Below are 27462 nucleotides of genomic sequence, written 5' to 3'. Positions count from 1 at the left end.
TCTTTCCTTGCACTTACAGGATTTTGCCACTCCTTCAGTAATGACTTTAGTGGTTTGGTTTGAGGTGATAGCTCTTCACCCAAAAGCTCAATTCTCAGCCTCTTAGTCACAGCAGTGGTACCATCACTGTGAACATCACACTCCACTTGCACACACGGTAGTGTCACTGACATTTCTCTCCCAGCAGTTTCATGACTGTATTGAAGCAAGACAGAAAGGAGGAGAAAAGCCATCATATGCCTTAAAGTTATGTCAGAAAAAAATCAACAGTCTGGAGTGTCTTTTCTCATTTATTTTATGTAGGTACGATAGAATTGCCTTTTGTTTCTGTGTATCAAAGGTTGGAGAAAAGTCCAGCACCATGACCAAGGTCACAAGGGTCTGCTTCAGTGCTGACAGCTTTGTCCTTGTGTTGTGGCTTGCTCTGAAACCTTTGCTGTGAATCATACACAATGGTAGGAAACACTATGTATTGCTGAACAGTCTTCTCAGTCATGGCTTCCAAAATGACCACTTTGGTCCATGACCAAAGGAATCTGATTACATGCTTCCAGATCAGAACTGAACAGCACCTGCCAGTGATCAGGCAACATCACTATCCATGCAATGTGTCAAAGGGATTACTCTGCTTACCTACCCCTGCTTGATTGCTTTGACGTGTCCAGAAACCTCCACCCTGGCCCAGAGGTTTACTGTTCCTTAGGCTGCTGTTCTGCCACATATTGTACTGGGAGCTTAACTGAGAACATTAAACATACCTAGGAAAAAGTAACAAAAAAATCTTCGTCAAAAAATAGAGGAATGAATAATCAAGCCCAAAAACAGATTTTTTTTTTTTTTTATTTAGAGCATGAATTCTGTTTGCAAATCTCTTTGCTATTGTCAGAGTAAAATTTCCCATATTCCAGTATGATGTAAAAATGGAATTGTAAGCTTGGTTTGGATTTTCATCTGGAAAAAGCTTTTTATTTTTACCATTAGAACATTTAAATTCCAGCAGTCAGACTAAATACAAGAGGACATTACATATGTTTATAGACAACAATAAGTCAGAGACAGAGTTATACCAGGGGAGTGTTACTTTGAGAAAACATATGAAGAGAAGGCATATGAAATTTAAACAGAAAAGAAAGTGTCAGGAAAACAGCTTAAAACCAGGAAATAACCTACTTGCTTAGAATGAAGATTTCAGGTATATTTTGTGCAGAGCTATTTGATACTTACTGATATTTTGCCTCTGGAATAAATTCTGTTTCTTGCTTCACAAATTAGAGGAGGAGCCAAGGATTTATTTCAAAAAGGAATGATTCCTGAAAAAAAGTTAAGTTTATTAAACCTCTTTCAGCCTTCTTTCTACTTGTAAAGGAATTTAAAATACAGAAGTAAACTGCAAGGCAAAGCAGTCTGTGTGATCTGAATAAAAAGGTTGTTTCCTGAGCTTTGTCATGGAAAACAAAAATTAGCTTCCTGAGGAAAAAAAAATCACATGAAAAGAATATTGTTAGACTATACAAAGGTAAGAGGTGACAGGTTTTCTCCTACTTAGACAGGAATGGATAGTGAGAAAAGTATGTGGACTTTGGAATAGATCAGGATAGCAAATTCTAGATACATAAGAGACACTGACAAAGATTAGAGCAGATTCTTCAGTGGTCATAGTTTCTCAACAGTGCCTGAGAATTTGGCTTTCCAGCCTTTTGTCAACTGCATCTAGGTCAGGAAAAATCATACTGGGATCATGGCAGAAGATTTGTGATTTCAGTAAGGTGAGTTATATGGTACTGATCATATTTCTTTGTAACTGAAATCAGAATGTGGGGCCAAAAGACACTGTAACAAAAAAAATGGAAGTAATTTTGCAGAAGAATCTGCTGTGGACTAGGCTGGAAGTTACAAACCCAGGAGTCCCAAATGAGATCCCTAGATAGTATTTTTCCAATAAAGGGTCTCATTTTTAGAATCATTTCCTAATGCATGACTCCCACTAAACATCTGGGAGTCAAGAAACCTGGAATAAGATACCAGTATCTTGGGTTAATGGCCTTATCTGTGTTAGCTCCCAGGCAGTCTTTCTGAATATGCTGTCGCTGTCTCCACCTACCTGGGAAGTAATTGGTCTCCAAGACCAATGTGGCTTAAATGGGCTTATTCTAGTTTTTTACTTTGTAAAAATGTCAAGGGCCTCTTTTAAAGAACAGAGAACTACAGAAGACACAAATACACTTAGCTGAGCAAGACCTAAAGGTAGTCATCAGCCCAGAGACTAACTTAAATTACTAAGGACGTGGGTTACTGATTACTAAATCTAAGGGATTTTACCCCAGTGTAAAAGCGTGATATAGGAGAAGTGTTCCTGCTCTACTTTGCAGGCATTATTTTGCTCAGTTTCATTTCAGAAGAAATTAATCGAAACTATTTTATGGCTTCAGCTAATTTTTTGCTTTCTAAAAAGGTTTTTCTTTTCCTCTATCCCCACAGGCAGAAGAAGAGAGAGATGATATGGAAAGAGTCAAGCTGGATAACAAAAGAATTCTCTTCAACCTGTTGCCAGCACATGTTGCACAGCACTTTCTAATGTCTAATCCACGAAATATGGTAAACCAAGATAAAATATAAATACATGGTGATGGCGTATGAGTGTGATCCTGTGTAGCTTGGGTCATCTTTCAAGTCATCTTTCTTTTCAAGAAAGGCTTAAACATATAAAGTTTCATTCCTGTTCAGGAATTAGATTATTTCCTTCACTGTGGCGTCCTCCTCTGAAGAATTTTAATACAACTCAGGATAAGGGAATGTTGTGTCATTCAGCATCAATGCAGCCAAGTCTCTGCATGCAAATAACTGGGGTTTAATTATTTATTTTTCAATCAGTATAGAATGTTGGTATTTATCACAGTATTTCAGTTTGGTTCTGAATGGTGAAATGCATGAACTGCCAGACACTTTGCTATGAACCACCCTAGTTGTGGAAATATGCTGCTATTACCAAACCCATCCATTTAAAGCTAATACACAGCCAAGGAAGATGCAGTGGCTTTTAATATCAAAGGCTGCAGTGATTAAATAAATTGATTCAGGAAGCCCTTAACAGAGTCCTTCCTATACAGCTGCAATACCTGCAGCACTGGAGTAGCTATAATGGCCATGATCCTGCTCTTGAGAGCTTGGATCAATGTATTTGAACCACAGAAGAGTGGTTTGCTTTCCGTGAGCCCTCCAAATTCTTAAGCAGAAATGTTACCAAACAGAACAACATTATATTGTTAATGTTGGGTACAGGACACCACAACTCAAGGAAAGACAAGTTTTGTGCTGCAGGGTAAAGTTGTCCTATTTTAGTTAGAAAACAATACTGAGAAAATGCAGTTATGTTTCTCATACAAAAAGAGTTCTGCAACTGTTAAGACTTTCTCCAAATGTATTCACTGCTTCCACGTCTAAACAGAGAAAAAGACTGAGTTGTTTTAAACCAGTTTGATAGCTGAGGTGTTCATTTTATTCTGTGTTTTTTGGAGTGGAGAGATCTTTTAACTTTTTTTAATGAGGCTGGCTTTCTCTCCACCAAAAAATGGTGGCTTTTGTCCTACCTATTGCTTAGTAGTAGAATAGAAAACATAATAATGATGGTTTAAATTAATATTTTAAAATGAAAATTCTATCTGCTCCCAAACTGCAGGACCTTTATTACCAATCCTATTCGCAAGTGGGAGTGATGTTTGCTTCCATCCCAAATTTCAATGATTTCTACATTGAACTGGATGGCAATAATATGGGAGTGGAATGTTTACGCCTGTTAAATGAAATTATTGCTGATTTTGATGAGGTAAGGTCTAAATGCTCTGTCTTTTGACCATATCAGTTCTACCAAATGACTAGCAACAGAGATTATCTGTAGCAACTCAGTGTATCTTGAATTGCTTAATAAAAGCGTAAACATCGTATTCAGTTGGAGTTGGTATCCACTGGGCTTCTCCAAAGTGCCCAATTTGTATTTTAAGGCATGTGAATCTGACTTCAAATCCCTCTAATATAGGAAGGATATTAACATGTGTGTTAGTGGTAGGTTTTATTCAATGACCCATTCAATTGGAGTTGATGTCCACTGGGCTCCTCCAAAGTTTGTACTTTAAGGCACATGAGTCTGACTTAAAATCCTTCTAATATAGGAAGAGTATTAACATGTATGTTAACAGTAGGTTTTATTCAATGGCCTCAAAGCCAACTAACCAAAATCATAGAATCATAGAATAGTTAGGGTTGGAAAGGATCTTAAGACCATCTAGTTCCTGGTTTAATCAAGTTGCACATATTATCTGATAACTATGGTTGTTTGTCTAAAATATTATGTAATATTTAACAGTTTTATGTTTTAAACAAAGCTTATGGAGAAAGAATATTATAAGGACATAGAAAAGATCAAGACTATTGGAAGTACGTATATGGCAGCTGTGGGACTTGTACCTACTTCGGGAACTAAGGTAAGAAGATTTTACATGACAGTCATTCTCCTTCAGTTTCCAGGGGAACATCAGAAACACAGCTAGCTGTATACAATTATAGATAACTTGTATTACTTCTTTACAGCAATTTAAATCTGAAATCCAAAGCTCAACTCTTCGCCTGAAAAGAAAAATTGCTTTCCCAGCAGTTGTGTAGACAGGAACTTAGTGCTAGGTATATTGCTGCATTTTAGCCTGGTCCCTCCAAATCAGCTCTTCTTTGTCTCAGCTGTTAGCATTCTGTTAGCCTTTGGGGTAAAAACCCCTTTAATTACTTAGCAATTAAAAAATGGCAGTCTTTTCAGACCCACTAGTTCTGAGGCACAGCTCTTCTGTATCCTCATTACTACTCCTGAGTGTGTTTCTCATGTTAAGTTTGTGTCTTGGGACAGAGTTTCGTGTGCAGCATCTGGAAAACCAGAAAACCCTGTGGACAACATTCTGAATATATTGTATACATAGTACTATGCACATTAATAATTTTGTTAATAAAATTAATTGTATAAGCAATTAATACAATTAATAAGCAATTAATAAGCAATTAATATGAGGAATATAATTCAAATTAGCACAATCCATGTACCTATTCTGCCCAGAAATCTCCCCTGTTCTGATACGGATGTACAGATGTTGTAGAGATACACTCTTGTATATGGTTTAGCTTTGCAAAGTAACACCGAGTAAGAGGACAAAAGCCCAAAGGGCCAAAGATGGCTTGTGAACTTCTTAGCAACAATTATCCTTGCTAAGTAAATAAAAAACAAGACTACATTGAAATTAGCTGTTGGAATCTTGTTAGAGTATGTCACATGCAACTAATTTTCTGGTCTGCAGGGGATTTACAACTGCTGCTTTAGTTTGTATCATTCCTAGAAACCTGCATATTACAAAAAGGTATTTTAAAAACTATTCATGCTGAAATGTTTGACTACTGGGTCCTGAGACAGGCAAAAAAATTGATCCCTTGAATTTTGCCTATGTGATCTCAGGCAAACAGGCAATGGCATATTTGTGTGTCTGTTATAAATGCTCTTTGAACTATAATCCTGAAAACAAGTGTGGTATTGGGTAACTTTGGCAGCATATGTTCCAAAACCTAAACATGTTTATCTCTTGTATTTTATAGTTGCTAACTGAAGGGTCAGCTGAGTTAGCCTAGTTCTAAAGATACCACTCTAAGCTTATGATAAATCACTGCAGAAAGTCTTTTGCAGAACTCTGCCTTTCTCTGAAATCTTGGGGCAAATTCTGATCTTTTCTGTACAGGTAGAATTTATTTAGCATTCTATATCACAGAAAACCTGAAGATCTTGTATGATACAGACAGTATTTTTTACTTTAACTTGGGGTTTCAGTTCTCCTGTGATCTCTTCCCACTGCTCATGAGATACAAACAAGTAGAAATTATTCACATCCTCTTGGCAGTTCTTCAGCATACAGCTATATATTAAGAGTCTGGTGATCCTGGGTAGCCTGTCACGTGCAGTCACTGCCCGCATCACACAGGGCCTGGACTGCCCTACAGTAGAGTCATAGGTGCTTATGGGGAACCCCAAAAAAATCAGGATTTCTGATCTCCCCTCTGCCAGGGGTGTTCCAGCTTCATCAGAAAATTTGGCACAGCCTCTGATTGTGAGCCTCCAATTTTGCACTAGATTTGAACAGGAGCAGAAAGCAGTGCATGGGGTTAACTGTGCTCTTAACTCAGGATATTACGCATGTAAGAACCCAGTACCCTTATGAAGTTAATAATTTAAGTCCCATGCTTTACAGGACTGTTGTTTCTGCAGTGTGACTTCAGCAGGTGACTATGGTAAATGCACATTGCCCCTGTCAGAGTGGCTTTGCTGTGATGCTCTGGGCGGTTTTTCCAGTAACTATTTCTCTGATGTTTAAATAAATAATTGCTCTGCAGTTACCCCATCAGGGCAGCACTCAGAGCAAGCTCTTTGTAGATCTTTTGCACAATATAAGTTCTCTGTGTGTGCGGAATCCTTTGAAATTATGTCTGTGATTTCACCAGGGTCCTAACTCTGTGGTGTTCTTCAGTGCTGGTTCAAAAGGGTTTGCCAGTAATCCTTTTGAGAGGCATCTGTCACCTGCAGCACATCCAGTATTTGTCAATAGTCCTGTCTCCTGCAACCTTGAGGGGTGTTGCAGGGAATCAAGGCAGTCATCAGGCAGCAAAGAAATGAAAGGATAAGGAATACAAAGAAGATTAGAGGATTAAATAAAACTATATACTCCTCCCACCCTCCTCAGAGATTCAGTATTCCTCTCCTGTGTTGGAAGTGTAGCCATCAGCTAGTTAAACTTAATTCTTTTTCTTCCTTTGTCTGGGTAAGGCTGGAAAATAGTAGAGCTATTTGCCATTGCAAGAAGCAGAACTGCAGAGACACAGGCAGGTAAATAAAAACATCCTCCCTAAACACTGGGCCTGTCCCAAGGATGACCTTTATATTTTTTGTTAGCACTTTGCTCCAATTTTTGTGAATTTCCCAGACACATGAAAGAACCGTTTCAAACAGAGCCAAAGAAAGCAAACAGCAACCTGTTCCTCGGGTTTCTCAGCCACTGTCAAGTAGCTCATTTATAAAATCCCACTATCATGACAAAAACCCAGTGAGCTCTCATCTCCTGCCAGCTGCCACAGCCCTGTTGTGCAACAGCCTGCTGAAGCTAGGCTGCCACTGACCCTGCTTTTCTTTCACCATATCCTACCTTTAGCCCACTTTAACTTTGCAAATCTGTTCATGAATTCATATTTATTATTCAAATGAGAGCACAACGTAAGAGCAACATCATGCATAATGAGTCGGGTCAAAGGCCTATTCTAGAAACCTATCTTCAGCTAGCCAGTGTTAGATCCTAGGGGAAGGGCAGGAGTTAGAGAACAAACATGCAAACCTCTCTTTCCCACTTTCTAATGACATGCTGCTTAAGAAATTCTAGGACTACAGATAGTATCTTTTTACTGCTTTAGTAGTAATACTTCTTCCATGAGTAGTACTGTTTGAATCTAGCTAACGTTTGGAATCCATTGTATCCTCTGAAAATGAGTTCTACAGTTTAATTTGACTGAAGTTGTAGAAATTACTTTCTTCTGGTTTGGGTTTTATTTACAAGTTGAAACATCAGCATTTCATTTGATCCTTTCTGGTTCTTCTGCTTTAGTTCATTTAGATACATTTTCTAACAACTCACTTCAGTTTGCCTGGAAAGGAAAGAAAATAGGGGTGTTCTGCATCTCCCAGGATTAAACCTAACAGGAATTTTGTCAATGGGAACAGCATGCACCCTAGCAAAAGCCCCAAAGGGAGAAGAGGGCAGAAACTATAGTTATTAATAATCTTCAGGCGAAAGCAGGTTATATTCCCTGCCACGCTCACAACAAACATCTGCAGCTCTCTAGCAACAGAACCACTTTACCACGGGAACTTTGCTTTCCATTCTTCCCAGAAATCAAAACAGAGAAGGAAAAAAAATAATGAATTCAATACTTGAGAAAAGAGTGCACGTGCTGTAGCCACCATCAAACGCTTCTTTTCACAAACAGCAAAATGGCTTACATTCTTTTCCTAAGCCATCCAGCCTGAGCTTTTCATTGTTTTTCACTTTGGTATTTCACCTGCCTCTCAGTAACCAGACAAATCTCATGTGCAATACTATTTTGTTTCTAGGCTAAAAAATCAATCTATTCCCATCTGAGTACACTGGCAGATTTCGCAATAGAGATGTTTGATGTTCTTGATGAAATCAACTATCAGTCTTACAACGACTTTGTCCTACGAGTTGGTAAGTCACATCTCTCCAATTATCACACAAGCAGGACATTGTTGTTTGTTGGCTTTCCCTGGGCTGTCTACAAAGGACTACCTGTCTACCTGTCCCACACTCATGATTTAAAACTGAAAAGGCTCCTTCAGCAGGAGGGTCACATCCATGTAGGAAGTCAGAAGGCTGGATAGTGAGCATCAGTATTAAGGAATTGTGGCTGTGTCCAATTCCAGTCAGTTTGCATGGCAGCTTGTGCAGAAGGGCTGCAGGAAGGGCATCTTTTTGAGAGGGAGACATTCCAGAGGCTATCTGTGGCCTCAAGGCAGAGTGGTGGGGACTCATCAGAAGGCAAAGGCCACAGCTCCAGAGGAGGGTCTGCACCATCTACCCTGGTGATGGTAGATGACAGCTGCTTCAGGGAGATGCTGCAGTGCAGACCTGGGACTACAGGAAGGGGCCCAGACCCTTGTCCTGGGACAGGGACAGGCAGCAGAGCTGCCTGCAGAAGGTGCGCCCAGGGGGAGGCCCTGCTGTGAGGGTGGGGAGGCGCTGGCACAGGGTGCCCAGAGAAGCTGTGGCTGCCCCATCCCTGGCAGTGTTCAAGGCCAGGTTGGACAGAGCCTTGGGCAACGTGGTCTAGTGTGAGGTGTCCCTACCCATGGCAGGGGGTTGGGACTGAATGAGCTTTAAAGTCCCTTCCAACACGAGCCATTCTGTGATTCTATGATTGCTAAACTGCTGAAAATTGGATCTGTTAAGTTCCCTCTGTAAAAGCTTAAAAGCTTTGTTGGTATTAAGTGGCATGGAAGGTTTTTGTCCACAGGTGCCAAATCACCTCAACCAGTCCTGTGTTCAACAAATCAAATTTCTGGTCTTCGCAACATAAATCTTCCCACACAATCATTTACATATTATTACATGTCTTATCTCTCAGAGTCCTTTCTCCCAGACCCCTTGGAGAACAAGTTTCTCTCTTCCTTTCCTTCCCTGCATCCTGCTCCTCTCCAGTGGTACTCCTGCTGCTGTCCTCACTGCATTGCATACTCTAACACTGGTAGTTTTCTCCAGCTTCTTTCTCCATTTGTTTTCATGGCTGAATTGTGAGAATGGGCTGGACAAGGTGAAAAGTGAGGTTGCTACCAGTGGAAGGTTAAGAAGGACCAAAGACATCAGGTGTAGCAATGGGAGGGTTAGACATCTTTGCCCTCCTGTACATCCTAATAGTTACAAACCCCAAATTCTTCTTGAACTCTGTTTTTTTTTTTTCCAGGTTCAAAGGTGTAGAAAACAAATATCTAGCCCTAATTCTTCTCCATGATTTGTCTTGCACAGCACCTCATATGGGTCTTAGCATCTATAGCTCTTCAGGGCACTCAGAAGGGACATCCTCTCTTGTCTTACAAACAAGGTGTCAAAATCAATCAGAAATGTAGAATTGTTTTCCAAAAAAAAAAGGTGCTTGAGCCATTTTCACATATTCTTGTCTTCTTCCATTGTTTTCCTGATCTGTTTTCTAGTACTGACAACCAACATGACATGCTTCCGTTACCCATTCCTCACGTCTTCCAGGCCGCTATTTCTGTTCCACTTGGAAAACCTCCATTAAAAGGCTTTATATGAGCAACTACAGTGGAAGCTGTAGCGAGTAATTAAAGATCTGTAACAGTTTGTCCGGAATTGTTGTACGGCTAAACTCTGCTCTACCAGTGCTTTTCTTAAAATTAACACAGAAAGAATGAGCATGGTTGTATGTTGTCTGTCATACTGCATTTCCAGTAAGTTAGCTCTGTGTATGTCTTTATTTTGATTCTAGGCCTCTTGTAAGTACGAAAGTCCAGTTGGCATTAATTTAACGTACATTATGTCCTCTGAGCAGAAAAATGCTAAGGCAGTTGTGTTAAATCTATTTTGCAGGATTCATATTTCTCTAGGATAATATGCTGTAGTGTTCGAAACCAAACTCATCATTTTAATTTTAGGTATTAATGTTGGGCCAGTAGTGGCTGGAGTCATTGGAGCCAGAAGACCACAGTATGATATCTGGGGGAACACTGTAAATGTTGCCAGCCGCATGGATAGTACTGGAGTGCAGGGGAAAATTCAGGTGAGTGGGTTCTGAAGCAGTTTTGCAAACTTTATGTACACAGGTAGAAGTCCGGTTTTATCTGTGGTTACATTTTCAAGACCACTTAGAAAATGAAGCCTCACTTGATCTCATAGTTCTTTTGAAAAGGGCAACATTCTCCAGATGGTTCAAGCATCAGAGGTGAGGTTATTTTCCATTATATACGCTTCACTACTTGAAGGCAATAAAACTCTCAAACAAATCATTTCCCATCAGAAGCAACAGAATTCTCTGCTGCAGTGCACACAGTTGGAGGCAAGCCTGGGAATGCCAACACTGCATGGGCCAGTCCTTGTGTTGCAGGAATTTTGCCTGAATAAGGACTACAAGGGAAGGATCCATGTCCATTTGCATCCTGCTGCATTTTACATAGCTTTAAAAATTCCTTGGATATTTTGGATCAGAGAGGCCACACAGACACAGAACATTGTTGCTCCACTAGAGCTCGGCTAGAAGCTATGCCTGCACCTCTCAAAAACTCAACAAACTCTTGCAGTCCTTTATCCAAAACACCTGTCTAGTCTCCAGGGATCAAAAGTTCTTCTGGAGTAAATTAACGTCATTGGAACTGATCCAGCTGACAACAGTGGACAATTTGGTTACACATTTCTGTTGGACAGAGATTAATCTGGCTGTGTAATTATTCAGCTCAAGACCAGAAGTTCTGCTTCACAGGTTCCAGTTTGGTCAGTGATTTTTAATTCCTTAAGAAAACTCTTAAGTGGGCTTGAGAGCAGCAGTAGGTGTTAAATTATTCTGTTTATGCATATTCCATGACAGAGAAGTAAAATGGAGAGGGATGGACAGATCTAGAGTTAACCCAATATGAACAGGAAAAACTAATCGTCCTTTTTTATCTGTCTGCAGGTGACAGAAGAAGTTCAGCGGATCTTAAAAAGGTGCAGTTATGAATTTGTGTGCAGGGGTAAAGTCAGTGTAAAGGGAAAAGGTGAAATGTTGACCTATTTCCTGGAAGGAAAGGCCGATGGAAATAATTCACAAACACGGTCTTTAAACTTAGAGAGGAAAATGTACCCTTACGGGAGAGCAAACATTCAAACCAAACTGGGCACCAGCTGCCCGTCGGTGTCCTCAGCTGCTAGCTTTCCTGTAAAAGCTGGCGCAGGGCAGACATCTGCCACTCACACAAATCAAACACTGCATTATCTTCCTTCTGTGCCAGCTGTAAAGGAGGCATAAAGCAAAGGAGATTTGGTTGTGCCATTTGCAGTGATCTTGGAGAGTTGCCTGAATTTTTACCAAGAGATCAGAGGTCGTAGGCCATGGCATTAACCAAGGACCACTACAACCCAACCAAAGAGAACTTGGGGACTATGTAATGAACTCTTGGGATGGAACATATAAGGGCTAGCAATTCTGTTAGGAAAAGTCAAAACCTGATTTTCTGGAAATGAGGAATATTTTCTTGGTGTTTTTAAAGGGTGAATGAAAAAAAAAATGAGATAAACGTGCAAGCAATTATTTATGTGTGTGTGTGTATATATATGTTTTAATCTATATATGCACATATGCAAACAGTCGTGTGTAGACTTAATAGAGATTTATAGAGATAAACATAAAAACATGTATTTATTTACACATCCACCTGCAATGACACAGCAAAGAGATTTCTCTTTCTGTCATAGCCAGCACTGTTGGGTTTGGGATTAGTAACGCTGCATTTAACAGTGGAGTGTGTGGGGGGCAGCTGGTCTACAGCAAGAGTTAGAGAAGTTCCCAGTGCATGAGTTAAAGCAATGACAATTGTGTTGTCAGGTAACGAAGGCTGGATGCAACTAATTGCTAAACCCTATGTATTTTGAAAAACTCTTCTTGCATGCTCCAAAAAAATCCAAAAAATTCCAATTCAAAGCATAACCCTTGGATATGAAGAGCTTAAAGGTTTGGCAGAAGAACAATATATATATATATTTCATTAAAAACCAAAATGGATTGATTTTACTGAAGAGCAGAAGGATGGTATTATTTCAAGCTTTTACAACCAGCACAGGTCTGGTGGCTCACTTCCAGGATTTAGCTTTACCTTTCCAAACAGGTCAAAGAATAGTCCTGTACTGGTGACAAACATGCTGTTGCTAGCTTTGTGAGATTTGTGTATTTGCCAACACAAGCTTAGGTCTTAATTGATTTTTAAATTTATGCCACAGTTTTATATCTTGATTCTACCCAGGCTCACTCTTCAAAGCTGTACAATTATAGAAAGCTATAATTCTGAGAAACAAGCACAGTCAAACTTTGCCCAAATCAGGAGCACACTGGTAAACGTGCCAGAAGAGTGAGGCCTGCTCTTGATCTGCATAAAAGGGAACATATTTTGACCACTTTTTCCTTTAATGCAGCCCACATCCTATTGTTCATGGTTTCATCTTGAAACACTGATTGGGATGGGAAATGTGGAGTGCAGCTCTGTAAGCAGCTGGAGGTCATCCTGCTAAGTGACATGTGCTCCATGGACACTGTCACTAGCAGTCCCTGATGGGGATGTGCATGCTAATCAGACTCACTGCACTGCTTTCCAAAAGAGAAACAAAACTTTATGTTGTCTAAAAACATGCAAAACTTCCTTCTAACTAAAAGCTTTTTAACTAAAAAACAGCCCAACAAAACAAAACCAGCACCACCACCACCCCCCAAAAAAACCCAAACAAATCAAACAGCACCAAACCCCAAAACTGAAAAACTGCAGAAGTTGCCCATATTGTGCCATAGAAAACTTGCACATACTAGATGTCACATTTGCCTTTGGTGAGCCCATTTTAGTAGTGATTTAAATGGAAAGAAGATTCTGAGGAATATTCCTGCAACCAGCGTTTGCTTTGGAGCAGTCACTGTTTGTGTTAAAAATACATGGACAAATAGTGTGTCAAGAGATGGAATTGTTAAAGAAGTGCTGCAGGAGTTTCCTATCAGGCTGCTGTGGGACTCCAGTGGTTTTCAGCAGGGTATTTAGCTGATTTTCATGTACCCTGTCAGCTAGGTGCTCCATCACAAAGCTGGCAAAATTAGTGTTGTGATTCAAGTGACTATAAAGCCTAAGAATCACCTCCTGACTGTACAAGGTATATGCACCCTGGCTCATCTGTCAAAGTCCCTGTGTTTCTGTACCTCCCGAACAGTTCACAGGTATTCTTCTTGAATAATTCAATTCTGGTTTTGAGGCATTCAAAGCCATTTGAATAAATACATGTAGAATATAGAGATTCTTAAAGAACCAGTATTTACATCATTAAACTGAATAAATGGTATCCATGTAAAGCACACCTCATACTACTGTTTTCTAATAGGTTTGTGAGAACTAAATCATCACACCATTAAGTTAAATATTTGACCAAAATGGGAAGCATAATGTGCAATAGCAATAATCACTTAGTTCCACACAACAGAGAGCCCAAGTTGTACAACTTTTGAATCTGTGAAATTGGTATAATTTCACTGATAATAATAAAACATTGTTTTTACATGTACTTTTATTAAAAGCATCTTCAGATCCTAGCAGTAGATCTGGTAGTATGTGAACACATAGACCAACTACAGCCATTGACCCCCTCCAAAAGCTTACAATGCCATTATTTCTTTGTTACTTCTTTAATAGGTGTGAGTTGCAGGCACATCGCCCTTGTTTATTTTACCACTAAATGGACAGTGAGCAGAAATTAATTGTCCCCTGTCTCTTCCTGCATTCTTTGATATGTTCAGTAAGTTTTATGCATAGAAAAAAGTAGTAGCGATACTTCCAGTAACACCACAAATGCACATTTTCTGCCAAATTGGAGAAGCTTGTCATCAAATTTTTATTCGCAATTAGCTGAGGATAATTCGTGGCCCAATCCAACATCCCTGAAAACCATAAGAAGGATTTCCTTGAATTTCACTGGGATTTGGGTTGTGTCCACCTTGATGCATGCAGTTCTGTTTCCCAACTTTCTGGTTGAGCTCTGAAAGCTCTTCTGGTTGGGTGACCTTGTTGTAGACCTAGTAAGGAGTCAGTTCTGTCTCACTGTACCCGGAAGTCCCTCATGTTTCATTTGGGATAGTAATGTGTTGCACTGTGGCAGAATACCCTCCTGCACCACTGTTCTGTGCAGCTGTTAACTTGAAATGATTAACAGAAATGAGCCCTATGAAGTGATGCCTTTTTGGCATGTCAGAGTCTGTCAATAGCAAGCACAATATTTCACATCGGTTTGCACGTTTTCTCTTTCAGATAATAGTAATAATTGAAGTCTTTTGTTCTTTATAGAAGGAGATAAGTATCAGAGATCTTCAGACTTCACTGTCTTGGGAGCTAATTTCAAAGTGTTCCTATGCTACGTTTATCTTTAACTGATTTTTTAATTATTATTCTCTGCTGAGATTACAAACTGGCATTTAGTTGAGTTTCTGGCTAGGTATTTCCAAACGTTTTCCATTTGCATTGACTAGAATGCTGTTTTATCCAGCCTGTAAAATGCAGGAGTTTTGTAGCTGCTTCCTACCGTGGCAAGTCACACTCCCTTATCTTCAGTAAAACACGTGCAAGTTCTCCCTTGCTTTCTCTAGGTGAGACTGAGAGCCAAAAGCTTCAGCTTGTTGAGGCTGAATCTGCATTCCTTATGTACCCACAGGGCCTGCAGAAATCACCAGGTGTTTAGCATGCTTATGAAGGTCAGGAAGTGAGCTTCTGTAGGCCAAGCTCTGGGTTACAGTGATGTCCCGTGTCAGTACTGAACTGAGTATTGCACAACACTGTACCCGAGAGGAAGTCGTGCGCCTAAATCTCTTTCGCACTTTTGCCTGTAATTTATCTGTAAGGCAAAAGGAAGTACTTGGGAGTCACTGTTAGAAGGGAAACAGTGTATGACCTGTGCCATTTCAGTGCTTTGAGGAGTCTGAACAAATTAGTAAGTAGCGTGAATCATTTTCATGTGTTGAATTCCTGCTCGTAGCAGAAACAAAGCGTTTTCTTTACATCAGCAAGTCGAGATTCTGTACGTGTTCTGCCCAGGCAGGAGGACTATTTAGCCATAATGTTCTTTCAAGTTAAAGTTTTGTATTACAGTGAAAATCGACATTTTTTAATTTGTGATAAACCTGTATTATAATGCCTTATTTATTTTTAATCTTGTACAGTGTTACAAAACAACAGAAAACATTGGCCTTTCATGTATTATTCACTTTAAAAGATGTATTGTATTAAGAGATTTTGTAAATAGTTTTAGCTCGGACAGGTAATTGCATGTACACTTGTATAAAAAGAAGCAAAAAGGCACACTTTTAACAAATGTTAACGATTTTTTGTAAGAGACATTTTACATGTGCATGGAGATTATAAATCCTTTGGAAATGGGTGTCCTTTTGCTTTTCCTTGCAATCTACTGCATGCCACTCATGCCTGACTTCAGTAAAACAAAACAAAACAGTAAACCAGTAAGTTTTCCTAGATGTTTTTGACATATCACTACTGGCACAAAGTTAGAGCCACTAGTTGCATGTGCGTTCAGCAAAGCAAAATCCAAACGCAAATGGCAAATAAAGAAGAAATATAATGTCATGGTTGTGATCTGCCAACCTCAGTGTTCCAAGATCCATAATACAGTATATGAAAAGTGTTATCGACATCTATGCTGTCTTCATAAGGTACCTTCTGGCTATTAGAAGCAATAAACTCTACTTACTGTAATATGAAAAGCAAGCAGATATTCTAGTTCATAATGGTGTAATATCTGACATTCAATGGGTATTCTCAAATACTGCTTTGATGTAGTATTGTCATCAAGAAGGACCAAGTGTCAAATTCGTTATTGCTGTATGCAGGTGCAACTCTATGGAAGGTAAAGGAGATGAATTTGGCCCATAATGTTACCCAGAGTATATTTCTAATGTGGTAATAAGTTATTGTATATGAAAAGTACACAATGCAAACAGATTGTTTCCTAGGTGCATACATATGTATATATATGTATGTATATATATAAAAATTAATTTTGTTGCCTTATTTTTGTTAGCTTTTTTGACTTAAGTTTCCAACTACCTTGTACTGCTAGGCAGAAAGTATTTAACACAGCTATTAGGAGAAAGTTCACTGGGTTCTCTGGCGTTAAGATGTCTGGGTTCTGTGCTGATGCTAGCCCTGCTCCCACTAATGCCCACTAATGCTTACAGGGATGCCTCCTTTAGGCATCACAGCCTAACCCACAGCATGAGGCCCACATCAGTTAGTGACACAGGAATAAGAAATCAATATCCAGTCCTCTAGCTGATTTTCCCCGTTTTGTTGCTGAACAAAACTTTCAATTCTGGAGGTATTTTTCGTGCATCATTGTTAAAGTTGTCATCTCTTTGTCACTACAGCTTGGGCTACTTCCCAAATTACCTCTGTAATTAGGGTATGATAAATGAGGAGTATTGTAGGAGCATAACACTGAGGCTGGTGCCAGACGAAAAAGGGTGTAGACTATGAATACTTTCTACTGTGGATTAGTAAGGACTCCTTATATTTTACAGTTTGAGCTAGTTTTATAGTAGGACTTAGAAATCCATTAGTTTGTTTCATCTGGTGACTGTGGGGTTAACTAAGTTTAACTTGCTTCTGCAAGTACTTCTGTCATCATAAGATGTAGATTCATACAACTTATTCCAGTTGCCTGGTTACAAGAACTACTACGTTGTACTGATGATGGGCTTCATACAGCAGTTAAGGGTTTCTAACAGTCATAAATAACTCATCTCAGATCTGGCAGGTTTTACACCTCAGTGTGGCATATTTGTTGTGACTAACAACAGTGTGGACTCTGCTGCTCTACCCTACCCGTGTGTATGATTGGCTTTTTCCAGAACTCTGTGTAGGCCTTTTCTAGCTCTTTGTTCCTTTTACTCCCGTCTCTCACTGAGTTTTCAGGCCAAAATTAAATCAATAAATATGTAAAGGTAACCAAATGGGGGGTGGGGGGGGGGGGTGGGAGTACATATAAGGGGGTCCTGGCTGTTGCTTTTTAATTCCTCTTGGATGGCCTGATGTGAGTTATAATCTGATCAGTGCAAGGACAAAAGCAGGAAAAGAAATTAAAACACAAAGTTAGCAAGAGTACAAAATAACAGGAAAAAAACCCTGCTAGATAGCAGTTGCTGAAAGAAAAAGGGGAGAAGCCAGTATACTCCTTCTGAAGTCAGTGGTAAACCTCTTAGTGACATGGGACAGGTCTTGAGCTGGCAGAGTGCTCAAGTAGATTCCTAGTGCAACAAAAATAAGGCTTGTGTTTAACTGTACGGTCAGATCCCTTTCTGAGTCCTTGTGTCTGTTCACATTCAGGAGAGTGTTCAAGATCCTTGGTGAGCTGCTTTCAGAATGCCAGAAGGAATCGGTAGAAATAGTTGGGGTTGTCACCTTTAACGCCTATGTTCTGATCATGAGGAAGCACCTTGAAATTTGAATTAGCATTGGTTAATATACGTAGCCTGTGTGCTGAAAGGACTTGGTTTTGCCTGTGCCTTACTGCATGCTGGAGAATCTGCTTCTTTATATTATGATCCCTGTTTTATGCCTTCTGTGGCATCAGACACGTCACGCCTGCATAAAACTGAAGGAACAAACAGTGCTGCATCACTGTGAAGCTTTTTTACTACTTCCTTTCCTACTTTGGTTTACTACTAGCACAGCTGTGTGGGTGCAAGGTGTGCTCCAAGTGTTTATGGAGGAGGATGCCATACGCAGGTGTATGTGGGTCTAAGCTAAACAAGGACAGATTTGTTAGAAAGCTCAGCACACACAGTGAGCTGGGACGTGCACAGAATCTGCCCAGATAGTTTGTGGAGATCCTTTGATGGCTGCCCTCCTCTTCAGAGCAGGCTTACACAACACATTGATTAAATACAGGCAGAATGCTTACCTGCAGCTTGTCACTGCCCTGCCACATTTGCTAGACATAGATTAGCCTGCTGGTGGTGAAACAGCTACCAGTTCTCGCTGTGGGCAAGGCTAAGGTGTGCTTTAATTACTCCAGCTGTGCACACTCTCGTGTCTTACTTTCAAGTGCCTGACCTGCTGCTTTAATTCTAGACCTGTCAATGGTGGCATCAGTTCTGAAAAACTTCATCTAGCACATAAGTTATTTAGGTGATTTCTCATGTCTTTACTCCTTCGTGTGCATGGGTGCAAAGGCTTTCTGTTCTTACCATCAAATTCGAGTGATACATCTAGAATTTGCAGTGAAACATAGATGAATGACTTGTGCCATCACAGAATTGCTTCATGATAATCACATTTATTAATTGTTACAGTAGAAATCCTTCTTCACTTGGAATCCCTGCTTTTTTTACAGTAACCTTCCAAGGGTTCAGTTAAGACAAGTGAAGTGATTGTGTAACCTGCTCCTATTTGCATGTACAATTGTCTGCGCAGATTTGGACTTAGGCAAAGCAAATGGTGACTTTCTTTTCTGCGTTCCAGCAGCTGGTTATTACAGAGGTAGCTTTGGGATATGTTACAGAATACAGGAGGAATGGAAGTAATGCTTTCAGAATTGCTGGTCTAAAAAACGGACTTCAAGAGCAGTTGCTGTTTCTAGCATAACTTAACCCAGTACAGAGAATTCTAGAGCAGTGCTCCTGTTTAGGTGAAGTTCTGACAGAGGTTAAAAACGCTCCTCTTGGAGGTTCTTTTCTCATAATGTATTTGTGTGCAGATTGGTCTGTGTGCAATTTCACAGTTTGGGGCAGATTTGGACAAATTTGACCCACCTCCTAAAACCCCTGCACTAAACCTTTTGCTGCAAGGTCTGTCTGGATTTTATCCTAGTGATTAGTCCTTGTACACTTTGCTGTTGGGAGCAGATTTTCTGGTATATGTCCATAGGTTCTGCTTGGAAATGAGGTGTTAAGTATTTGTCTGATCTGTTCATTGAGAAGATTCAAAAGTGTATGTGATTCCTTCTTTTTATAATGGAACATACAGCAGCCAAAGCTAGGAAGCAAAAAAACACATGGAGCGTGTGTTCTACAATCAAAATTGGTCTGCCTACACATGATGGCACAGTGTCCATTTTAGGTTTACCCATTACTTTAAACATCCTAGTGATAATTAAATATAATATATGTCATAGCACTAAGAGGAAAAGGCTCTAGGAATGCCTGCCTGCCTCTGAACACCACATGATTCTTTTTTGGATGTAAAAATGTGACCTGTAGGTCGTAAAACACCGTTTCTTATGAGATTGGTGCCCTTGCTGCCCTTAACTCACCTTCAGTTGTGCGGTGCCATCACATTTTTGTTGCGGGCTGTTACTGCCAATTCAGGCCTGCTTACCATCTCCCTGTGTAGGTCCAGCACATGGTTGTCAAACTGCTTCTTTTTTAAAAAGAAAATGTATTTTCAAAAAGCAGATTTTTCACATAATAGGGGGAGTTCGGTTTTTTTTTCTTTGGGGGGGGTGGGGGGGAGGGAATAGTTTTGTAATAATCTGCTTAGGAAGCAGTACATGTGACAGGAAACCTGAAAGGGTGAATAAACATATGCTGTGGTGGGAGTGCAGGCACCAGCAACTGGCAGCAAGCTGGGTAGCAAGGCTTAGCCCTGCTAGCTGTAGGGAGAGCAGTGTCTTTGCTCATGTTCCCAAAGAAGAGACAGAGATAAGCAAAAGCAGGTTAGCCTAACTCATGTTCCCTAGCAGTTTACTAAACACATGCAAACCCAGTTCAAGGGCAGTCATGTTGTCTGTGTCTGCATGCCACTCTGTATTAAAAAGATAGGAGCAAGCAAAGATATTCTTGGGGTTTTGTAGACTAGTTGATGTATTCATGAAGAAGACCATACAGAAGGAATCTTAGCAGCTGCTTAACTTGTAGATACTTGCAGCAAATTCTGTGTTACTTCCAAACTAACTTGAATATTCAGCTTACACTTTGGAAAAAGAATGTATTTATTTGCATCAGGTAGAGATATTCCATCCCTTAAAGGGAAAAACAAATGTATTCTCCCTCGTTAATTGGCAGAAAAGGTTTCAGAAGTTACTTTAGTCTGATTTAGTCCAGTCAATAGAAATACTGACTTCAACGGTAACTGAATTGTTAGATCAGGCCTTATTTAATGTCTGTTCCTCTCCCACCGATGTCAAGTGGATGTTGCCAGTGACTTCAAAGGGACCAGGAGGAGGTCTGTTGTATCACAATAGAAACACCTACATAGGTAAATAAAATGAATAGTCCGAACTTTAAGGGATGAACTAGTAAGTCAAGATGTTGTTTTTCCAACTATTGTAGCCCACTGAACCTATAAATAATTTTTATATCTATATAGTTATACATTATATATATATGTATGTATATACATAGTACGATACAATAACTTAACACTGGGTAACTTCTAATGATAGATTTGCATTAATAATACGGGTCTCTTTTTATGTAAATAGAATATTGTAGAGTATCTTCCAGTCTTTTTCAGGATTGTTAAATTGAGAAGAGCAATTGAATATTTGTCCTATTTTTATGTTAAAAAGTGAATGGACTGAAATGTTAAATGTGAATGTAAATTTCTTATTGCAACTTTTATACTGAGTGTTTGCACTATTATAATTTCTGGAATCTAATTAAGAATAAAGGAAAAAAATTGCTTGAATAAACAGCTGTTTGGGATTGTTGTTTTGGTTCAAATCGAGTTGCGTTCATTATTCTATACGAAGCTGCTTTTCACAGGGTCCAGCTACAGTTTCTCTGTGTTCAGGCTCAGAACATGCATCTACAAATGCTGCAATTTTACTTTCACAATTGCTATGGGCTAAAGAACCTCATGGGAACAATTCAGTTCCCTTGTGAGTCTTGTTGACTTTCTGCATTGACCACAGTGGAGCCCAGCATGGGCCAAGTGCTCCATCCATTGTGCAAGCAGAGGAAAGTAAACATGTGCAAATACTGGCAAAATACTAGCCACATAGACCAGAAGATGGGGACGGGAAGCTCATCTCTCCTTTTCCACAAGCCAAGAAATGACTGGCCAACTTCAGCCAAGTGTAGATTGTGTAGGCAGTTTATGTTGTGCGAGGTACAGAACCAACTAAGCGCAAAATTGAATAGGTTAACTTAAAACTGGTTTGAAAACGAAGTTATATCAGGTAGCATGACCCTCAAGAGACTCTGTAAGTTCGGGCGTGGAACCAAAGTAATTTGATTGTACCACTTCCAAATCACAGCAGATTCCCATCTGGACAGCTCAGAGCTAAAGCAGAGGCGCTCAGGTCCGTCACGCCTGTCCATGCAGATATGCCCTGAGATAACTTGGAAATGCAGAGTCCCTTGTGATGGAAAACAGCCTGGGCTCGGATGCAAGAGGTTTTTATTCCAAATGCTAGACTAAGTGTCCCCAGCTGTTTCTTTTGCAGGTTAGAGAGCAGAGTGTGGGTTGTACACAATCACTGTGATGACAGTGAGTGAGATGGAACTGTTCTTGGTTTGTCCTTACACCAGTAAGAGGAAGTGTTTGAGGCCTCATGGAGCCATTTGTTGTTTACTCCTTCCCCTCTGAAATGGAGCGTGCCAAAAGTTTGGAAGTGTCATTCACAATAGCTCTACTAAAGTCAAAAGGACATGAATAAACTGACAGTCTGGCCTTCATCTTTCATTGGACCTATTCTGCCACATGGGCGTTTTAAATCTTCTCTTAATACTGAAATGTGCAACCCTCCGTGTGTTGTTTTTGGGGGGGTTATATACATAAATACACCCAGAGCTATATATATGTGTACATAAAATATGTACACACACACACATATATGTTAATGACATAGCACACAGTCGGGATTAATGACCCAGGTCAAGTACTTGGAAACATTTTTCTGCCATGCCCCATTACACAGCTGAATCACTTCAGAGACAAAATCACACAGTATGAGAGCTGCTTTTGCTTAAAGAATGAGGTAGTTTCAGTGGTGGGTTGCTTATATCCTCTGGTAGTATTTTTGGACAAGAACACCAGTTCCAGTTGTGGGTGGTTTATGCTATAGACATGCAGTCCCTGGGTGAGAAATTCCAGAGAGACTGCATGTCTATAGTATAAACCACCCACAACTGGAACTGGTGTTCTTGTCCAAAAATATATACCAGAGGATAGTGTAGGCTTGAAATAGGGGGAACGGGAGAATGGAAACTGAGAACATTGTGTACATTGTGCAGGCATTATTGGTGCGTTGCCATTGTGTCTGTGTGAAAGATTTCCAGTTCTGCAGCCGTTCCCCAGGGCAGTGGGTTACCGCATGCACTGTTTCTGCTGGTGGAACATGATGTTCAGCGGAAGGAAACAGTTACACAGGTAGCAGTCATGGACCATATTCTTGGTCAGATCAGTCTGAACGGGGAAAAAGCCATAGCTGGAAAGTGAGCCACGCAGTGGAAATTGCCTGGGACAATTCTGTCTCTCATTAAACCCACTGGTCTGTGGAGACAGCATCTGAGGATGGGATCTAGAGGTGTAGCCAGGCTACATAGGAGTCTCAATCTGATCCTAAACACCCAGTCCTGGGCCAGTTACTTCTGCTGTCAACCACAGCAGTAGTTTCTGTAGGTTTTCAGGGTCAAGGCTCAGAGAAAAGAAACTGGCTTTTTAAATAACATCAATATGAGCCTCCTAGGTCTATGTTGTTTCTATACCTATAACCAGACATTGGCCCACTATTATTAGATTTAGCCACAGCTAGCTAGGGATGAAGAAATAGAAAGAGCTAGTGATGAAGAAGTAGTCATGATTATTATGAGTATTTACCTTTCCATTTACTAGGCTTAGTTTGAAGATGCCAGTGATGGCTTTCATAGAGACAGTGTAACATATCAATTACTCCACCACCACAGATGAAGCACGTGAGCTGCCCTATCCCAAATGCTTCAGTAAGTCAGTGGGACTCCAATGACTTCATTAGCTTTCCCTCATCTCAGACCACCTGGGGATTTGTCTGTGCAATTCTAATAGAAGAAAGAGCCATTGATAGTCATCTGGCCTGACCTCCTGCACAGGACTACACTCAGTCTGGCCACGCTACTGCGCTGCACAAACACAGCATTTTTAGTTTATTATTAGATGTAATAAAGTAAAACAAATCCATCATTTTCTGGTCGCTGAGAGATTTGAAGTTAGACATTTGTTTGGCATTGGCCAAACTGTGCTCATACTGTTGCCAAAGGTCATGAAAGCACCACCGACTGTTTTCCCCAAAACTCTATAGTTACTCTGTATGTTTATTGAACTTTGGCAATAGTATTATGTGCTCCTCGGCAGCACTGCCAACATAATTAGAAAGGAGCAGTCGTATCAGAAAAGACACAACAAGTTACTGAGGAAAGGGCCCAGTTGAATATTAACTCAGATTGACTTCTGGGGTATAGAAACACGTAGAAAGTGTATAGAACACTGTCTGGTGGATAAACAACATGCAGCTAGAAAGCACTGGCACTCTGGTAAGACTGGAGCGGACAAGCTTGTAACGAAGAGGAGTCATTGACGTAATTACAAAGGCAGGTGATGGCACATTGATTTTGTCAAGGTCAGTGACCTCTACTGCTATTAAAGTGTACCTAGTTTCTTACTACTGAGGTAATTAGACTTTTGAAGTCAAATATTAATCCACCGGGCTGGATGAAAAAGATGCTTTTCTCAATTTGGCATTCCCCACAATGGTTATAGAGTGGCTACTTGTCTATTATAACCTTGCTTAACCACGAGTGGCAACACTTTTTAATGCCTTAAGGTTTTATAATTGATCTTAAGGTACATCATTAAATAAGTACAAACTGATCCTCCCCTCGCACAGACACCAAGCACTGCAGCTGAGGTCAAAGCTGATCCATACTAAGAGAGAATGTGGCACTGAATTTGTCTATAAGGGATAAAGGTGTGTTCCTCATGGCTTTTTGTACTCACTCTTACGTTAAAGCAGAGGAGAATTTGGCTGTTACAATACAACTTTCAACCCCCTGCAATTGGTGGATCTAGGTGAAAGTTTTAGGTTAAATTAAAAACATGTCAGAATATTTGCAATGGTTCAGAGACAAAGAGCCAAGTCTCGCTGTTCCTCAAACCCTCCCTGAAATGAATCCTATGGAAGGTCATTTAGGCATTCTGAGAAGCCGTGAAACCCAGTTAGCATACCAAGATTGTGGTTTTAAGTGCACTGAATCAGAGCGGTTTTCCAGCTGGACAGATCCAGTCACAGCAGAGCTGCACTACCCAAAATCTGTAGAAATGTATAACCCAGAGCACATGTCATGACTCAGTGCAGAGTCAGTCCAGAGCCATTTTTCCTGACAGGTTGTGAAACCCCAAACCATCTGTCCAGGATTCCCTAAAGCCTTCTTCCCAACTCTATGACAGGAGTTGGAGTAGGAATTATACCACTCTTAGGTCTGTTCCTGGACACTCTAGCCAAAGACACGGACCTTGCCTCTGGTCATTGCAAGACCATTGCAATGTCATTGCCACGCTGAAAAAAGGGATGTTCCAACAGTTGCAAAGGGAACCACTTCCACATAGCCACCATAATACTGCTGTATTCTTCTCCAGTGATTGGAATATCTTAATTCTGCTGAATTCTACCAGCTAGGAGGAAAGTCTCCCAAAAGGCAAAAACTTTAAAGCTGCTGGAGAGCAAGTTCAGGCACTGGAAAGCTTTTTAGCAGACCACACCGGATTCATATATCCTTGTTTGCTGAAGGTTCCAGCAAGAGCTGGAAGGCAAGTCCTGTGAGGAGCAGCAGGGGCCTTCAGTTTGTCTGGTTTAGAGAGAAGGGGGCTGAGGGGTGACCTCATTGCTCTACAGCTTCCTCAAGAGGGGAAGTGGAGAGGGAGCTGCTGAGCTCTCTTCTCTGGGATCCAGTGACAGGACACATGGGAATGGTTCAAAGCTGCACCAGGGCAGGTTCAGACTTGACATGAGGAAGCATTTCTTTACCAAGAGGGTAGTCAAACCCTGGAACAAGCTTCCAGGAGACGTGGCCAATGCCCCAAGCCTGTCAGTGTTTAAGAGGCATTTGCTTTATAACATGCTTTAGCTTTTGGTCAGCACTGAAGTGGTCAGGCAGTTGGGTGAGACAATCATTGTAGGTCCCTTCCAACTGAAAAAATAATAATCCTACCCTATTCTATCCTATTCTATCCTGTCCTCTCCTATCCTATCCTGTCCTGTCATGTTCCTGTCCTCTCCTCTCCTCTGCTATCCTACCCTATCGTGTCCTGTCCTACCCTATCCTAAAGTGTCTTCAAAGCACATATATAAAAGGACCGTCGGCATCTCAGGATTTTGAGTAGTGTCTATGCATGTAATTCCTACTGCAATAAGTGGAAATAAAGTGTTAAGGTACTTTGAAAAGTCCCACTGGGCTCCCCTGGGCAGGTTTATGTACCTAAAGAAGTTAAGCCTATGGGGAGTGTTGACTGTTTCCATTTCCATGTCTTTCAGCTTCTGATTCCCTAGGAGAGAGGCTGTGCTCCTTTTGCACACCCCCGCATACCACAATGATGGAAAGACCAAGGGGGGCACTATTCTGCAGAGGATAGAGAAGATTAGATAGAGAGATTCATGCCGAGGCTCCCTGCTGGTTCCAGCCTGCATGTCGATAAACGAGATGTTTCACTGAGGAGTCCAGCCTGATCAGAGCACTCCCGTTTGACTGGCTCATACACAAAACTCACAAACAGGAAGAACAGGTTATGGGACCTTGGATCAAATTTGCATTTCAATGGATTTTCATCCAGAAACAACTCATAATCTGGGCCTAAATCTTCTAAATCAATTAGGAAATACAGTTTAATTTCCTTTCCTGTTTGTTTGGTTTTTGTCTTGCCAATTCCTTTAATCTTTCTTCTAATTTATTCCTTCCACATGGCTCTAAATTTAGGAAAGCATTTTCACCTTTGTGTCCCTCTCTTCATTTCTTCTTTTTACTCCCCACCACCATTTGTATTCTTCTTCTGGCTCTTCCTTCTTCCTTCCAATTTCCCAAAACAAGAACATAAGGCTGGTTCAGCACCACGGTTCCCTTCAGGAGAACTGGTTGGCTGTATCATCAGAGTGGGAAATGAATAGAGCAACAATGGAAGAAGCACAGTCTCTTAGATCAGAACAAAACACTAAGGGGAATAGGTGTCCCTTCATGTCCCTATGTATGTATGTATGCTATTCCTTGGTAAACTGAAAGAAATCCAGTTTTGCCCTCTTCCAGATGAAGCCTCCTCAAAGTCCCATTGTCTCTGGAGTGAATTCGTGCATTTGAAATGGAATGAAAGGGCTGATATTGGAACGAAACACTTCTGGGTTTGTTCCCCCCACTTCCATTAGTTTTGGAAGTAAAAAATATTCAGAAATAATATTCCCCACAAGGGAATGTGGTAAAAAAATATAACTGATTTCCTATGTGGGTTTTGTATTTTTGGAACAAATTTAGAAAGAGAGATGAAGTTATCTCCTAAAATGAGATCCACAGAAGAATCTTTCAAGCAATAATCATAAAGCTGTGGGAGGTCTGATATAATATACATGGAGATATTAGTACATGGAATATTAGTAGAATTGTGTTCCATCTTATCTTGCATCACAAGCAAAGGAAAGGAAGGTGTGTGAACATAGACCAAACAGCTGGATCCAGACCTATGGAGACCTATATCGGGTATACAATCCTGATGCTGGTCATATCAAGTAATGTAATTTTAGTGAAGTAATGGTTCATAATGACTAAATAGGTGTGACTACAGGACACAGTGTGTCTCATTCTTTGAAAGGTGCAAGAAGCCTTCAAGGTGCCACTCATGCCAGAGCTTGGGCATTTCAGGTCCAGGCTACAGATAAACCACAACCAATATAATATCATCAGTGCAGCTGGTCCTATCCGTCATAACAGCATCCTTTCTGTATGCTGTCTGCATAGTTATGTTCTACTTGTTCTCTGTAACATCCTGCCACCATTTCATAAAAAGCTAAACCATGGCTAGCAGCAAGAACCACTTGCAAATCCTCTAGTTTACATCTTGAGAATGTTCGGCATGAAACTAGAGGAAATGGCAAGTAATGGCTTTGCAGGAAACGGGAA

The 27462-nt window shown here is 40.4% G+C and overlaps 1 protein-coding gene across 1 annotated transcript in view; it reads left to right on the top strand.

Moving 5' to 3' along the window:
• ADCY1 (adenylate cyclase 1) overlaps positions 1-11804 on the top strand; it is a 138292-nt gene extending 126488 nt beyond the window's left edge. The window contains exons 15-20 of the mRNA XM_065666267.1: positions 2479-2595; positions 3677-3823; positions 4380-4478; positions 8180-8294; positions 10256-10380; positions 11269-11804. Of these exons, the coding sequence (XP_065522339.1) occupies positions 2479-2595; positions 3677-3823; positions 4380-4478; positions 8180-8294; positions 10256-10380; positions 11269-11601 (936 nt within the window). The 3' untranslated portion in view covers positions 11602-11804. The remainder of the gene's footprint in view (positions 1-2478; positions 2596-3676; positions 3824-4379; positions 4479-8179; positions 8295-10255; positions 10381-11268) is intronic.
• Positions 11805-27462: the final 15658 nt, after the last annotated feature.

Source organism: Lathamus discolor, chromosome 2 (genome assembly GCF_037157495.1).
Source record: "Lathamus discolor isolate bLatDis1 chromosome 2, bLatDis1.hap1, whole genome shotgun sequence".
NCBI lineage: Eukaryota > Metazoa > Chordata > Aves > Psittaciformes > Psittacidae > Lathamus > Lathamus discolor.
Note: the sequence above shows the minus strand (reverse complement) of the source record. Positions and strands in the feature narration are given on the sequence as shown.